This window comes from Argentina silus (genome assembly GCF_951799395.1).
Source record: "Argentina silus genome assembly, chromosome: 2".
Classification (NCBI taxonomy): domain Eukaryota; kingdom Metazoa; phylum Chordata; class Actinopteri; order Argentiniformes; family Argentinidae; genus Argentina; species Argentina silus.
Genome location: NC_139656.1, coordinates 5708289 through 5723288, shown reverse-complemented (window position 1 = coordinate 5723288; position 15000 = coordinate 5708289). Strand labels below are relative to the sequence as shown.

General features: G+C 42.7%; 1 protein-coding gene across 1 annotated transcript in view; it reads left to right on the top strand.

Annotated features, from left to right (window-relative positions):
* The window catches only part of cadm2a (cell adhesion molecule 2a), a 206879-nt gene that overhangs the window by 184500 nt on the left and 7379 nt on the right, over window positions 1-15000 (top strand). The window contains exons 6-9 of the mRNA XM_083696211.1: window positions 1516-1677; window positions 1885-1975; window positions 2136-2314; window positions 8294-8407. Of these exons, the coding sequence (XP_083552337.1) occupies window positions 1516-1677; window positions 1885-1975; window positions 2136-2314; window positions 8294-8407 (546 nt within the window). The remainder of the gene's footprint in view (window positions 1-1515; window positions 1678-1884; window positions 1976-2135; window positions 2315-8293; window positions 8408-15000) is intronic.

Below are 15000 nucleotides of genomic sequence, written 5' to 3'. Positions count from 1 at the left end.
TGCAAGGCCATTGCTGTGAGGAAGAGGAAGAGGAACAGAGAAAGAGAGGAAGAGGCAGAGAGTTCAGGGATTGACTTTCCTGGAGCGATAATGAGAAGGATGACTTTGCCAGAGAAAAGGATGGAAAGAGGAGGAGGGCTGACTGTGACAGCCAGTCATTGTAAAAAGGAATATCTTAGAATAGTATGTGTATCTAGTTTGAGAATTTTCTCTTTCTCTCTCTCTCTCTCTTTTTCTTTGCTCCTCCCTATGTCGTCTCTCTCTTTATCTATCCTCTCTCCTCAGCGTCTGATGTATCTCTGTGCTTCCATCCAATCATCTCTGTTCTCTGCTGTCTGTCCAGGCGTTGCTAGCGCTGCAGACTTGTCAATCACTCATCTCCAGGGAGAGGCGGGCTCATTGCCTCAGGAGAAGGAAATTACTGAGAAGGAACACAATATTGAGAAAACTAGAGAGAGAGAGAGAGAGAGAGGAGAGAGAGAGGTGTGGCACTTTGATGACATTATTCCCAGTCTTCTTCACGATACATACATAAACAAATAAACAAACCCAGTCAGTCGCTTCTGTGGTTCGTACACTAACGCTTTCTGAAACATGTTACCAATGAGAGAAGAGGGAATGAAAGAAGATAAAATGAGAGAAGAGGAGGTGCCAAACGCAGACAACTGAGAGAAGGAAAAAACCACACCATTCTGTTGCTGTCAGTTCTTCATGTTATGATACATCGTTGGTTATCTATGTGGTACATTATAAAAGCTATGACGTTGAAGGATAGTCCCATATGGATGATCTCAAACTATCAGATGAACATGGTACTGAGTGTCAGATGAGTTTACTGTGAACTGCAAACTCTGTTGACAAGCAACATTGAAGTTTGCTCAATAACCACCCAATTAAACCACCCGAACGGTAAACATAGTTGTCGGACGTTGTTGTTGACACGTATTGTCATATTGTTAACAGAGGTTGTCAATAGAAGCCCGGTCTAGAAAGACAAGGCTTCGACAAATGAGTGGAGAAAGAGAGACGGACCGAAACACTGTCTTCCGAAAGTCTGCTGCTGTTTTGGGAAAACTTTAGACGTGGCCATTCAACCGTAGTCAGAAGAGGGTATGAAAAACAGAAAGAAAATCATTATACAATACACACACAATTTACACGATGTAAACACACACACACACACACACACACACACACACACACACATACACACTTCCTTCTCCTTCCTATAACCTGCTGTCTGGGAAGTACAGTCCAAAAGAGAGCAGAAGACACACACACACACACACACACACACACGTTGCTTTGCTTCATCAGCTGTTGATACTGTCTTTCTGTACAAGTTGTTAGTTATTACATTTGAGCACGTCTATGGTCATGGAAATGTAAATGTTTACCCTGATGTTTAAGTGGTAAATGAGAACTGAAGCCCAGCTCCAGCTCTCCCTGTAGATTCTAATAATATCACACACAGGAATGTAAAGCATGCGTGTATATGTGTTGTGTATGCTGCAGGAGCGAAGGAGGTGAACGCCAGTGGGAAGACATTTACAGTGAGGAGTTCTCTACAGCTGCATGTGGACAGGAATGATGATGGAGTGGCCTACACCTGCAAAGTGGACCATGTAGCTCTCACCCAGTCACCACAGCAGGCCACTGAAGTACTGGAGGTCCACTGTGAGTACACACACACACACACACACACACACACACACACACACACACACACACACACACACACACACACACACACACACAGGCCCACACACATACAGTATATTATAAGCATGTATTCATGCAAGCAAGCCCAACATTTTCTTCCCCTCTCTCTCTCTCTCTCTCTCTCTCTCTCTCTCTCTCTCTCTCTCTCTCTCTCTCTCTCAGACGCCCCTCGTGTGGAGATCACCACCTCCCTGATGTTGCCTCAGGAGGGCCAGTACCTAAAGCTGGAGTGTGTGTCCAAAGGAAACCCTTCGTAAGTCACCGCAATGACCCTTGTTGATTTACAGACAATCCATCTGACTCTGGTTGAGGAAAGCAATACGATAATGGTATCGCTTTCACTTACCCAAGTACTTACGGACCAGCGATTATTATTGTTATTAAGATGTGAACCCTCATCTCCCCTCCCACAGGCCAGACCCAGTCATGTGGACGAAGGACGGGGGGGAGCTGCCTGACCTGGAGAGAATGATCGTAGAAGGACGAGAGCTCACCTTCACCTCCCTCAACAAGACAGACAATGGAACGTACCGCTGCGAAGCCACCAACCACCTAGGAACCAGCAAAGCCGAATACCTACTCTACGTCTATGGTGAGTTCAGGGGATGGATTTGTAAATGTGACCATATACAAAAGGAAAAGAACAACAACAGGAGAAGCGTTACAGGCAGAATGCTGCCATTACGACAGAGATTATTCCAGACCCATTGTGGACCATTGTGAGGGGATTGGATTTCCATTTCCATTACATTTATGGCATGTTACATTTATGACGCCTTTGTCCAAAGCGACTTACAACAAATACATTTGTTTAAGTAAGTGAATTATTGATCCATCAGTCATCATAAGATGAAGTAATCAATGCTCAGACCAGGGGCCATAGTCAGTCACAATGCTAGAAGAAGGAACTTTTTATTTTTTTCAGGAGAGAAACTTGTACAGGGGGGTAGTGGGGGTGAAGAGGTCTTTAGGAGGGACCGTTAAGATGTAGCCTGAAGAGTTGTGTCTTCAATCTGCGGCTGCTGCATCCACGTAGAGGCGGCGGAGGCAGCTTTGTTTTGGTTATGAAATGTTTAAAGTACATGGGGGCAAATGTAAAAAAAAAAAAAAAACATAAAATAAACCTACTGAACTCCAAACAAAATGCGGAAGACAAAATAGACACACATTAATGCACACCTTTAATCAGTCCCTCCAGGATTTAGCAATGTTTTTTTTGTGACATCCGTGGCAAAAATGCTTGATTTTTCTGTGGCTTTTCAGACATTTTTCGAGACAATTTGCAATGTTTTTTTTGTTTTTTTTTGTGTTTTGAGAATATTAATTTCCATTAAAGCAATACGTCATATGTACTCAGTTCTAATAAGATTTACGACATTCACGTGTTCCAGCACTATGTTGCACAGGGTACTAAACAACTTGCCTCCAATGTCATGTAAAACCCTGGGAAACAGTTTGACACAGCTGATAGTAGTAGGCAAATGAGATGGATTTGTGTCCCTTGCTCTGCTCCACCATCCACCACCAGCTTCACAAATGAACACACTGACAAGGGACAAACAAGGTTTGTTGATGTGTGGTTTGATTGGACTGGATAACGTAATAACGTGGTAATTGGTTAAAATTGCAAGCGCTTTTTTGATTGGACCTTTTTATGTGGCAAAAGTGCAGTGATGAGTTAAAACTGCAACCCCTCACAAAATATGTGAAGAGTGGTTGATTTTGCATTGAATTATGAGATCACAGAATTGCAAAATTCTGGAGGGACTGTTTAATAGTAGCAATGTTTTGATCCATGGTGAATCCTCATCAAAAATACTATCTTCCTTCTCTGAGCAACAAAACACAGAATGACATCATAACTAGACCTCATGAACGCTAGAGCCTCTAGTTCAGAACAACCTGATGCCCAGCCACAGACTGATTAGTGTGTTAATGGTGGCAAATGTAGCAGCCACTCCCATCTGGGCAGTCCTCGTATGCCCCCAACCCTAGCAGCCATTATAAACCGTACCTGCTAGCTAGCTACTGTAGCAACAATTCTGATTTTGTCAATGTGTAGCCAACAGAACAGTAATCATAAGTTAGGATTCATAGACATTAAACCTCAAGACAGCAGAAGAAAAATAATGTAGATCAAGCTGTGCATGTACTGAGTGAGTTTCATCTCACTAACGTGGTTCTGAATTGAGAAAGGCACGGTGTTACAATTGACCCCTGTCCCATTTGTCCCCAGTCTACCCTGCCTCAGCTCATCCACCACCTTGCTGTTGTTGTTGCTGCACACAACTCGATTACTAAACATGTGCGGTCTCACCTCCTGTTTAGAAATCCACTTACCACCTCAGTGTCTGGTTACTGGCCCTTCATCATTGGGAGGAGAAGGGCTTTAGGAGATTCAGACGCTAGCGGTGTGCTTCCTTAAATAAACCTCTGGACCTGGGACACGCACAGACAGGGAAGGAAATGTGTGAGGGAGGCAGAATTTACTGCTGCGTTGTCAAGAACGTCGGGAGCGTCGCTCGGAAAGATAAGTGATTCCTGGGAACGCCAGAGGAGGAGGAGGATAAAGGGACTCAGTGTCGGGGAAAACAGATCGCTCTCCCTCTCTTCCGTTCCACTACCGCTGCAGATAGCATTTGTCACAAGTTATAATACTTAAAAATGGAGAGCAGAACAGCGTGACTTCTCCCTTCCCAGTAGCCCCTTTTTTTTTTTTTAAAGGGGTGAGATGAAGAAAGACAAGGGATAGGGAGGGGAAGGCAACATTAGAGAGAGACAGGCTGTGTTGGTATATGAGTTATAGGGACTGACAGAATCAGCACAGATACTGTGGTACTGCAATGTAACAGATATGCTTCAAAAATGTTCGGTTTGTTTTCTTGAAACGGTGGAGAATTTCAAGATGATAATCTTCTCAGGGATCTGAAGCTCCCTTGTGCGAGATATACAGTAGGTATCTGTAAGTCCACGTCTGCTCTTGTTATTCTATCAGTGCTCTGTCCTTGCTGAGTGAGTGGGACTGGACCAAGGGCAGGTTAAAGAAAGCCAGCTAGGTGGAGATAAATAGTTCATGACCACTTTTCTCCAGTTCAATATATGAGAGGCCTTAGAGGCGTAGGAAGCAGAAAGTGAGTCATGAGTTGAAACTGAGAGGAGGAGAGTGACATGTATGGACAGCAACACTGCGTGACTCCCACTGAGATTTCATTTCTGTTTATGTTTGCATCTAAGTGATTATATTCTGAACTAGAGAACTCGCTAGATTTGTACATCTTACATTACATTTATATTTAGTGCACGTCTCTGGGAGCTGTTATTGCATCATCTACAGAAGTAAACAAATGTAAAAGTTTAATACGTATGTCTGCAGTTTAATTAATTTGCATTATTTCTGTGCGGCATGGATACAAAAGCCTCCAGCTCAAATTAGAAGTCCATGCAAAATTAATTAAAAAGCTGGAACGTGACTTTGTGAACTAGCCAGAGAGGACTGAATATAAAATAAAAAGACAGAAAAGTTTTAACAAGCAGAAAGGAAATATGAAATAGACTGCACCAAATCTGTTGATCAGAAACTGTTGAGAATTGTTTTATTGAGAGTGATAGAGTGTTTGATCTGGTACAATAAAAATTCTTAAGAGACCAATTTCAAACCAACACTTCACATTATACATCCTGTGGAACAAGGAATTCTCTCTCTCTCCCTCTCTCTCTCGGGAAGCACCAATCCACTAATGATACCAATGGTATAAAGTGATGAATGCCATCTGATGTTTGGTTTCCTTGCGCTTCATCTCCATTTCCCAGTCTTAATTGGAATCTTTTTTACATTTGACATATAATCCAGCGTGAAAGCGGTATTAAGGCCTGGGAGAGGCACCACATAGCTCTTACTCCACAGCTACTGACTAACACATGAAACAGGCAAATAAGGGATCTCTGCATTTACAGCGAGAGGAAGTGAATGTGATATAACATTTCAACCTTGATTCATATATGACAGTGACTTTGTGTGTGTGTGTGTGTGTGTGTGTGTGTGTGTGTGTGTGTGTGTGTGTGTGTGTGTGTGTGTGTGTGTGTGTTGGAAAGGCTTTATCTAGATTGATCTCAAATTGGTTTGGTAACCATTGTTATACTAAACCAGGAAAAAAAACCCTGCACTCACTGGAATCACTGTTTGTTGTTTTAGTTCATAATGACAGCTATCAGTGAGTAACAGTGATTCCACTCATTTAAAAATACAAACACTGATTCCAGTCAGAGCGGCTTTTTTCCTTGTTTCATACGTCCTTGTGATCCAGCATCCAACCTGAAAACAAACATTGAGAGAGCTGAGCGTGCCAATCCCCTTTTCAAGAACCATTGTTATACATTCACTCATCCTCTCTGCCGTGGTCACAGTGTTTGTTCCACAAAGTTCCAGAACTTTCCGTTCTCTCCTTCTGTTATTCACCCTCCTTCCATTCTTCTCTCGTCATCTTCGGTGAAGGTCTTAAGGAGATTTAATTAGCACCGTCTGGGAGCCCCTGCATTGAGAAGACTGTGTGTACCTTCTCCGCTATGGTTCCCTGAAATGTCAGAACAGTGTAACAACAAGGGTAACCAATGCACTTAATGATGTTGATGCTATAAAACTGACAACTTCCCCGCTACAAAAAAAGGTAATTGGGTATTGCCGAGTCAGAGCGCCCTGTCCAGATTCATTACTCGTTCTTTTCAAATGGCACTCAGTCTGCTCCTACCCTTCATCAGCGATTAGCACACCTTTTAGCTCTTCGCAATTGCTGCCATAATTCTTAGAAAATGCCTTTTTGATGGTTCTTAGCCGATATGCACGTTTTTTTCTACTTCTCTCCTCCAGACGTGCACTTAGCTGCTTAGTGATTCACGCTATGGCTGAAATGTCACCTAGGCACTCAAGATGGTGGAGCCTCTGAAGGAACACTGTTGCCAATTAAAACCCTGTAGCTCTCTGTAATAAGGAGAGAGACATAAACGTAAAAGCCAAGGTGCTACTGTAACCCCATTAACTTTGTCGCGCAATATTTCAATTCCGTATTTCATAGGTTCTTTTAATGGGTGAAAGTGAGAAACATTGCCTCGAATGAAACAAAGTCCAGCCACAATCCTCCATTTCATGGGCCAAAAGTCAATTAGCCTGTAGGAAGCAGCAAAATGGCCTCTTCACAACCTGGCATCTAAGTAGGTGATTAAAAGAGAAAAAGCATCCTCTTTATTCCACACATTTATTTGGGTAATTTAAAAAGAAATGTTCCTAATTTAATCAGGCATTGATACATTAATGCTGGCTAACGTTAATACATTACGCATAAGCACAATATTCATTTGTCTATAATTTAACAAGTAAAGATGTACTATATTTCACAACAGATAACATACAGTATGTCCACAAAGTGGAATGGGCATGTATCTAGGTAATTCAAAGAGCAATTCTGAAGCCCTGTCAATGTTATTATACTCCCTGACTGGGCGAGGTCATCAGAGTGCCTTGGGCTTTTCAAACTACATTAAACCTTTCCTTCCTTAGCCTTTGTCTCCGCTGTGTTTAACTCAACTATGCTTTAGACAGCCATAATGGCAGAATGTTAACCAACATCCATAGACTGCATGAGGAAATAGGTGTTAGATAAAGGTACATCTTTATCCTCATTTCTAAACACTGCTTAGGCTGAAGCTCTAGCTGTGGCCAAACATTTAGACGCGATATGCTAATTATGCTAATACCACTAATCTCAGCTTCCGTTTTATTTTGGTTCCTGATGACTGAATTAATTATATGACTCAACTTCCTGATGATGTGTTTTCCTCAAACCTGATGTTTGAACTTTGACACAGCCATCCTCATGAATATTTAATTAGCTGATAGCAAGGTTCAGGTGAGTGAACTCTCTGGCCTGGTGTCAAGGATTATACAAGGTCTGTACACACAGCAAGACACAGATCAGGTTTGTTTGAAGTTTGATGTTATACAGATGTACAGTAGCCTACAGCAGTGGTCCCTAACGGTTTGTGCTGTGAACAACCCTAAGGCTTTTTTGAGTGTTCCCGTAACCCAACGAATAAACAAAACTTGACTGTATAGTCAGATTCATGGACTTTCCAAAGGGGAAAGTTGTGTACAGTATGTCTACTGTTGGGTGCTTCATCCTTTTCCTACCTGCATGAAATAATGTCATCATCTGTCATCTGTTTACCCAATTAATTTGTGTCAATATGAGGTATGTGAAACTAGACTAGAGAATGTGTCGATACATATTCTATGTTTAGCCCCTATTTTGTGTGTTACATGTCTATAATATCTGTGAATATCTCTAATATCTAATATCTATGTTTTCACTTTGAAGTTAATTTCTCATGCCTTTTATATGTTATGATTTAATAAGTTATTTCAGTTTTCCGTGATCACATTGATATATTTTGTTGCTTTTGTTTCTTTTTTGTTGTTATTGTTATGTCTGTCTGTCTGTCTGTCTGTCTGTCTGTCTGTGTGTGTGTGTGTGTGTGTGTGTGTGCATGTGTGTGTGCTTGTGTGTGTCCCATTGACCAGACGTCCCCACTACCCTGCCTCCATCCACTACTCCTCCCCCCCGCCCCACCCCTCCAGACACTACCGCTCTCTTAGATACCCACGCTTCAAACCCCACAGCCACCGGCAACAGAGGTACAGTACCTGCATACCCACACCACTCCTTTCCCTTACACCTGCCACTTCCCTCTCCCCACCTCTCTGTCTCAATTTCTCTGTATCTTATCAACAGTGTTATAGTGCCCCAACGCCACCACTTTCAACTGTGCTCTCCCTCCCTCACTCCCACTCTCTCTGTATCTCCCTCTAAGAGGAAGTGTTCCTTCCACAGAGGTGTAGCAAAGCACAGTGCTTTTCCACTGCACCGGTGCTTGGCCCAAAGCCTCAGACCTTTGGATTTCCATTTCCCAAAACGGCCCAAAAAACCCTGAAAAGCCCAGGACCAGGGCACCAAGGTCCTATCCTGACCTGGGACCTTAGAGAGATTTGTGGGACTTTTTTTAGACTAGGGCAGTGTCTGGGGGTAGGTGTCTGTGTACTGTGCTCTCCCATTGTTTAGCTAGGCTAGTCTACGGGACTGCTACTTGTTACAAAAACATTCAAACATGATATAAATTGTCAGTTACTTTGGTTTGAAGTCACATTCATAAGCATTCGTATGCACAATTTGCTCAGCTGCAGATAAGCAGCCATTTCATTTAATGGGAAATGTGTGCATTTCCAAACTAAACAGATACGGCACATTCAACTACACAACTCCTTTGTTAGTTTCAATGTCATGTTACTAAGAAATTCGCTGGAGAAAAATTAGAAAATTACACATTTGTTGTTTCAGAGTGCGAAACGTGCGTTTCTGACAATGTCGATAGTTTCCTCCTCCCTGTTCTCCACAAGTCAAGTGGCTGATGGAAACCAAAAAAAGCACACAAAAAAAACATCAGTGCTTGGGCCCAAAAAAAAGTCTGGAATGGGAACCTGTCTCTAGTGGAAAAGCGGCCTTACATCACAGAGACGAAGCGCTGTTCCATGAGTCTGCTTGATTTATTGCCATGCTCCCCTACAGGTTTGGTCTGAAAGTCAATAACGGTACTGTTGGGGAGAATCCCAGGATGGTTTCTTTCTTAATAAAGTTCTCATCTTTACAGATGAGATGTGTCTCTGATCCACATTAAACACACAGCATGGCCAAAGTCTCTCAGGAATCCCCCTCGTCTTCTCTTCCCCGTCCTCGTTCACGCCGTGTTTTGATCACCTGAGCCTCTCTGTGTCTCTCTCACTCTCTCTCTCTCTCTCTCTCTCTCTCTCTCTCTGTCTCTCTCTCTCTTTCTCTCTCTGTCTGCCTCTCAAGACAATAACCCGAATATTATTCAAGGGAGAACAACACACAGTGTGTGTTAAATTAAGTACTCAGAGAGCAGCTTTATCATATGAGGACAGGCAGGACTGGTGATGTATCTGTGGTGAGAATAGGACATTACACTGGACATTACGTTGCCCTTTGCCCTGTAGTTACAGTGTAAGAAATAAGTAACAGAAATACTGTTTGAAATGAGTTATTCATGTAAGAATAGTGTTGCTTGGGTGAGAACATGTAGAGGATGGTTTAGTGATTCAAGATTCAAGATTCTTTATTTGTCACGTGCATACAAGTATACAGTGAAATGCAAAAGTGACAGTGCCACAGAGTAGTGCAACAATAAGTTTAAAAATAGAATAAAATAAAATAAAATAGAAGTACTAAAAAATATAAACAGTATAAACAGTATGAACAGTATAAGCAGTATAAACAGCGGTGAAGCAATGTACGCAATGGAATGGCTATATACAATGGCAATGACAGGTTGACAGTACAGATAATTACACTAATAATTACATTAGTGATATGTGAGAGGTGATGTATATACTACTGTAGTTACTGTTCAATAGATGGCACCTGTGCAACTTAATCCAAAGTATTACGTATGAAACATGGAGAAGGAAGGGAAGAATGTGTGCATTGGGAAAAAAGCCAAACCACGTAGCTAGCATCAGATAAGCCCAGTGCAGCGCCCTCAAAACTGCTGAACATTAATGCTTAAAACACTTGTTCTTTGTCCATTAGACTATTTCCCCATTGGGTGAGCAGACCCATAGCTTTAAACTAACCAGACAACTGGACAAAGTATAGTGAAACAATATAGTTCACACAATTGGCTTTGTTGACAGTTAAGGTGCCTTTTATGAAAATGCTGATTCGTAACATTGTATGTCTGCTGTGCATCAAAGGTATGCATGATTATATGCAGATGTATGTACATAATTATGCATTTTCATGTACAGTTTATGTGATATTATACAGTTGTCTGTACTGTACAATATGATTTATGAAGTTGTTTAGATGCCCTTGTTCATCCTTTAGACTTTTGGGAGTTTGTTTGACGACATGACAAGTAGGGTAGGATGTGTCAGTTTTTATCCCAACTCATAAACACCATTCCTAAGAAGTGGAGTTGTGTGTTCAGCATGAAGGAGTCATTTCTCAGGGAGGTTTCTATGTCCCTATCTCCGTTCACAGTGTTGTCAGCTGTAATGCCAGGGGAAATCGCTCTGTGATCCTTGTTGATTCAATCTATCTGTTTAGAAATGTGAGTAGGACAAAATCCCTTGAGTGAAACCATCTGGTTCACAATTGAAAGGGGTGTCCTAATAAAAACAAGGCATAGCTGAACAACTGAGAGAGCTGTTGACAGCAGAGGGACATGTTAAGATGTGCTTGTGATTGTTTGTGTTTACATCAGGAGTGTTGCCTCAGTCTTGTGGGGTTCTCACAGTGGCAGGGTTGACAGTTCACACTACGTCAACACTGACTATTTCCCATTATGTGTTTCTGCTTTCCGTGATTGAAGTTGCTGTTCTATAATCATAGAGGCTCTCTACTCCTTTCTGTCTGATAATCCATATTGACTGACTCTCTCTCTCTCGCTCTCTCTCTCTGTCTCTCTCCTTCTCTCTCTCTCTCTCTCTCTCTCTCCACCCGACCAGTCTTAATGGCCATAATAACTCTTCCGCAGAGTATCATGAGGGCCATACGATGTCATCAGAGCCCCCCCCTCACCCCTTTCTCCTCTCCTCCCGTCTCCTCCCCTCTCCTCCCCTCTCTGCTCCCCATAAAATTTGCCAAATGCATTTTTATGGCTTGCAAATTAGCTTTGACCTTCCGCAGCTGAAAGGTTGAATAAAGCACAAGGTTTCCTGGGATGTTTAAAATATTTACGACTCACTTTTCATAATCAGCGATCCTCTGCTCAGCCCCACCTTCTAGCCGATATCACCCCAGAGAAAGGCCCACTGCAAGGGGTGTGGCGATTAGTCATGCCTAGTGTCTGGGTCTGCGGAAAAGACACTGGGAAAATATAATCCATCTACTGCTTCGGCGGGAGAGGTTTCTTTTCATAAAGCCATTAGCTCTTTCAGGTGAGGAAAGAAAGAAAATGGAGAGAATAAAAGACGAGAATATATAGGACAACAACCTTGAGACTTTAATTCAAAGGGCAGAACACAGGAATGATTGCAGTATTATCCTCATTCTATTGCAGAATGTAGACTGCCAACAGAGTTCGAACGGTCCCTCAGTTGCAGTTGTTATGGTGATACATGACTACTATGGTCTGCTGTGTCGTGTTTTATGGCCTGCTATATTCCATAAGGCCAACACTAAGACCCTCTCCTTCTCCCAAAGGACCCAGGATCACAGCACTTGTAAGAAGCAGCAGCAGCAGCCGGAAGCCTGTTCCAGAGCATCAGTAGAGTGGGAAGGGATGGCTGCTTGGTCAGGGTCAACAGCTAAATTAAAGCTACCTTCACTTTTCGACTGTACTTTAGGCTTTTCGAGTCTGAGTGCTGCTACGTTTGTCCTTTAATGTGAGGGATGGTATGTGATTATCTCTTTTTTGAGTGAGAAGTAAGACCACTTCTGATATTCTTTAGAATTAACTTCAGAGGTAATTTAATGTGCTTCTTTAAAGAAGTGTCATTTTTATTCTCATGGAGAGAGGAGGTGGTTAATTGTATCATTTATTTTTGGATGTAACTGTCAGTGCACTAAGCTTGCTCCATTTCAGTCAGGAACAGTCACGTCTTAGTTTCGCCCTTTATTGAATATAAAATGGTAATACTGCTAAGGCCTGCCATATTTGGATGGCTCTGCTCTTTTGAGAGCTCCCTGTCTGGGAGTTATGAATGATCACAACACATAAATGTATATAATCATGGCAGGGAGCCCATACATATATCAACCCCCCAAAATAGCTAACAGAACCCATACGCCAGCTAATAAGCTATGTGTAGAGCAGACATACGCCATTTCCTGAGATCACTCAGGAAGACCGTCCCGGTATCTCAGCGGAGATCAGACGGAGGTCATTCTAGCATTATGTGACATAATAGACGATGTGTTATTATTCCCCATGTGACACATCACCTGATGAGACAGCGCTGAAGCATAGTGGTGTTTTTGTCTGTTTTCTGTTTATTTCCACCTGTTACCGCCGACACAAATTGCCAATATGCCTGCATTTTGAAAAAATGTTTTGCCGCTGGCTGAAAATAAAGCCCGTAGATTGACATCTCCGTCGTTCTACATAATATCTATCCATTCTTACCTTCTGAGAACACATTTTGCAGGTGCCGTCTGACTATCCACAACAACAAACACATTACTTTTCTACACCCTCACAACAGGAGTAAATGCATGTGTACAGTCTAGGGAGCGTAAGAATATGAATTCCATCTATCTAGTGATACACCTCGTGATACAGCTTAAAATAGGAAGGGTCTTACAACAAAACTCACGAAGCCACCATGTCCTCCACAAGAAAGTCAAGAAATTGACCGGTTTAAGACGCAGCCCAATGAACCTTAGAAAAAATCTGTTATATATTTGTTGTCTGTAGATAACAACACAACAATACAACACTCTCATAATGACCAACACTACCAGCAACAATATTGTAGGTTACAAAGGTTACATGCTATCCATTAATTGTGGATTGAGCCCAATGTATTCTCTACGGGAGTCATCCGTTGACAGACAACCTGTCCATGTCCGTTTCATACATTGTGGCAGTTTTATAGAACTGAAGTTAGAAGGAGTTGAACCTTTCACAGTCTGTACCTCCATTCAGCCGTATAGAAACATTTTTTTTGTACATTTTCTGATAGCTTGTTGTGGCCAGGGCCTCAGAGTGTCTTGCCTGAACTAAGCTCGCTCCATAAACAAGACCTTGGTATTATCGTGGGCAGCGAATCCTCACAAAAAAGGGCTCTGCAGTAAGGAAAGTGTTTGAATATGAAAGTGAAAAAGAAGCCAGATGAATAGCAAGAACTAAGAAGTGATATGCACTCAGGTAGTCAGGGACACGTAAGTACATCGAGCCAATAGACTGTGTTGAGTGTTCTGCTATTAGTAACTGAACTGTAGAAGCAGAGTTGGCAACGTGATCTCCCTGTTCCTTTAGTGACATTGAAAACACATCACGCATTCCAGTCACCGTAGCTGTGCAGATGCCCCTACGTCTGAGATGGGCTCTCATACAGCTATCCATGAAAAGAGAGTTAACAGAAGTCAAAGCATAGAAGAGCTTGCAATTAGTTATTTTCATGGGGTAATGTTCAAGAATGTTAAGAGGTTGACTTCCAAAGAATTCCCAATGCATTGGATCAGAGTCAATGCCTCAGATGAGGTGTCTCTACCCAGGTTTCAATGTCAAAATCAAAGTTCTTTATTGACTGTAAAGTCAAAGTTCTTTATTGCAAGCAGAGCCGTGAGATGCTTAGTTCACGCGGATCCCAGACAGTGTTATCCACACACCGGTAACTTCCTAAATGCTAAAATACACAAACTAAATACAAGATATAAATACAATACAAAAAAACAATATAAGGATTGCTCCTTGGTTTTACTGACGTTGAGAGAGAGGTTCTTGTCCTGGCACCACAGTGTCAGGTCTCTTACCTCCTCCCTGTAGGCTGTCCTCCCTGTAGGCTCTTACCTCCTCCCTGTAGGCTGTCCTCCCTGTAGTCTCTTACCTCCTCCCTGTAGTCTCTTACCTCCTCCCTGTAGGCTCTTACCTCCTCCCTGTAGTCTCTTACCTCCTCCCTGTAGTCTCTTACCTCCTCCCTGTAGGCTGTCCTCCCTGTAGTCTCTTACCTCCTCCCTGTAGACTCTTACCTCCTCCCTGTAGACTCTTACCTCCTCCCTGTAGGCTGTCCTCCCTGTAGACTCTTACCTCCTCCCTGTAGACTCTTACCTCCTCCCTGTAGGCTGTCCTCCCTGTAGTCTCTTACCTCCTCCCTGTAGACTCTTACCTCCTCCCTGTAGGCTGTCCTCCCTGTAGACTCTTACCTCCTCCCTGTAGGCTGTCCTCCCTGTAGTCTCTTACCTCCTCCCTGTAGTCTCTTACCTCCTCCCTGTAGTCTCTTACCTCCTCCCTGTAGTCTCTTACCTCCTCCCTGTAGTCTCTTACCTCCTCCCTGTAGGCTGTCCTCCCTGTAGGCTCTTACCTCCTCCCTGTAGTCTCTTACCTCCTCCCTGTAGTCTCTTACCTCCTCCCTGTAGGCTCTTACCTCCTCCCTGTAGGCTCTTACCTCCTCCCTGTAGGCTGTCTCATCATGGTTAGTGATCAGGGCAACCACAGTGGTGTCGTCAACAAAGTCGATAATGGTGTTGGACGCTTGCGCGTTGAACGTTT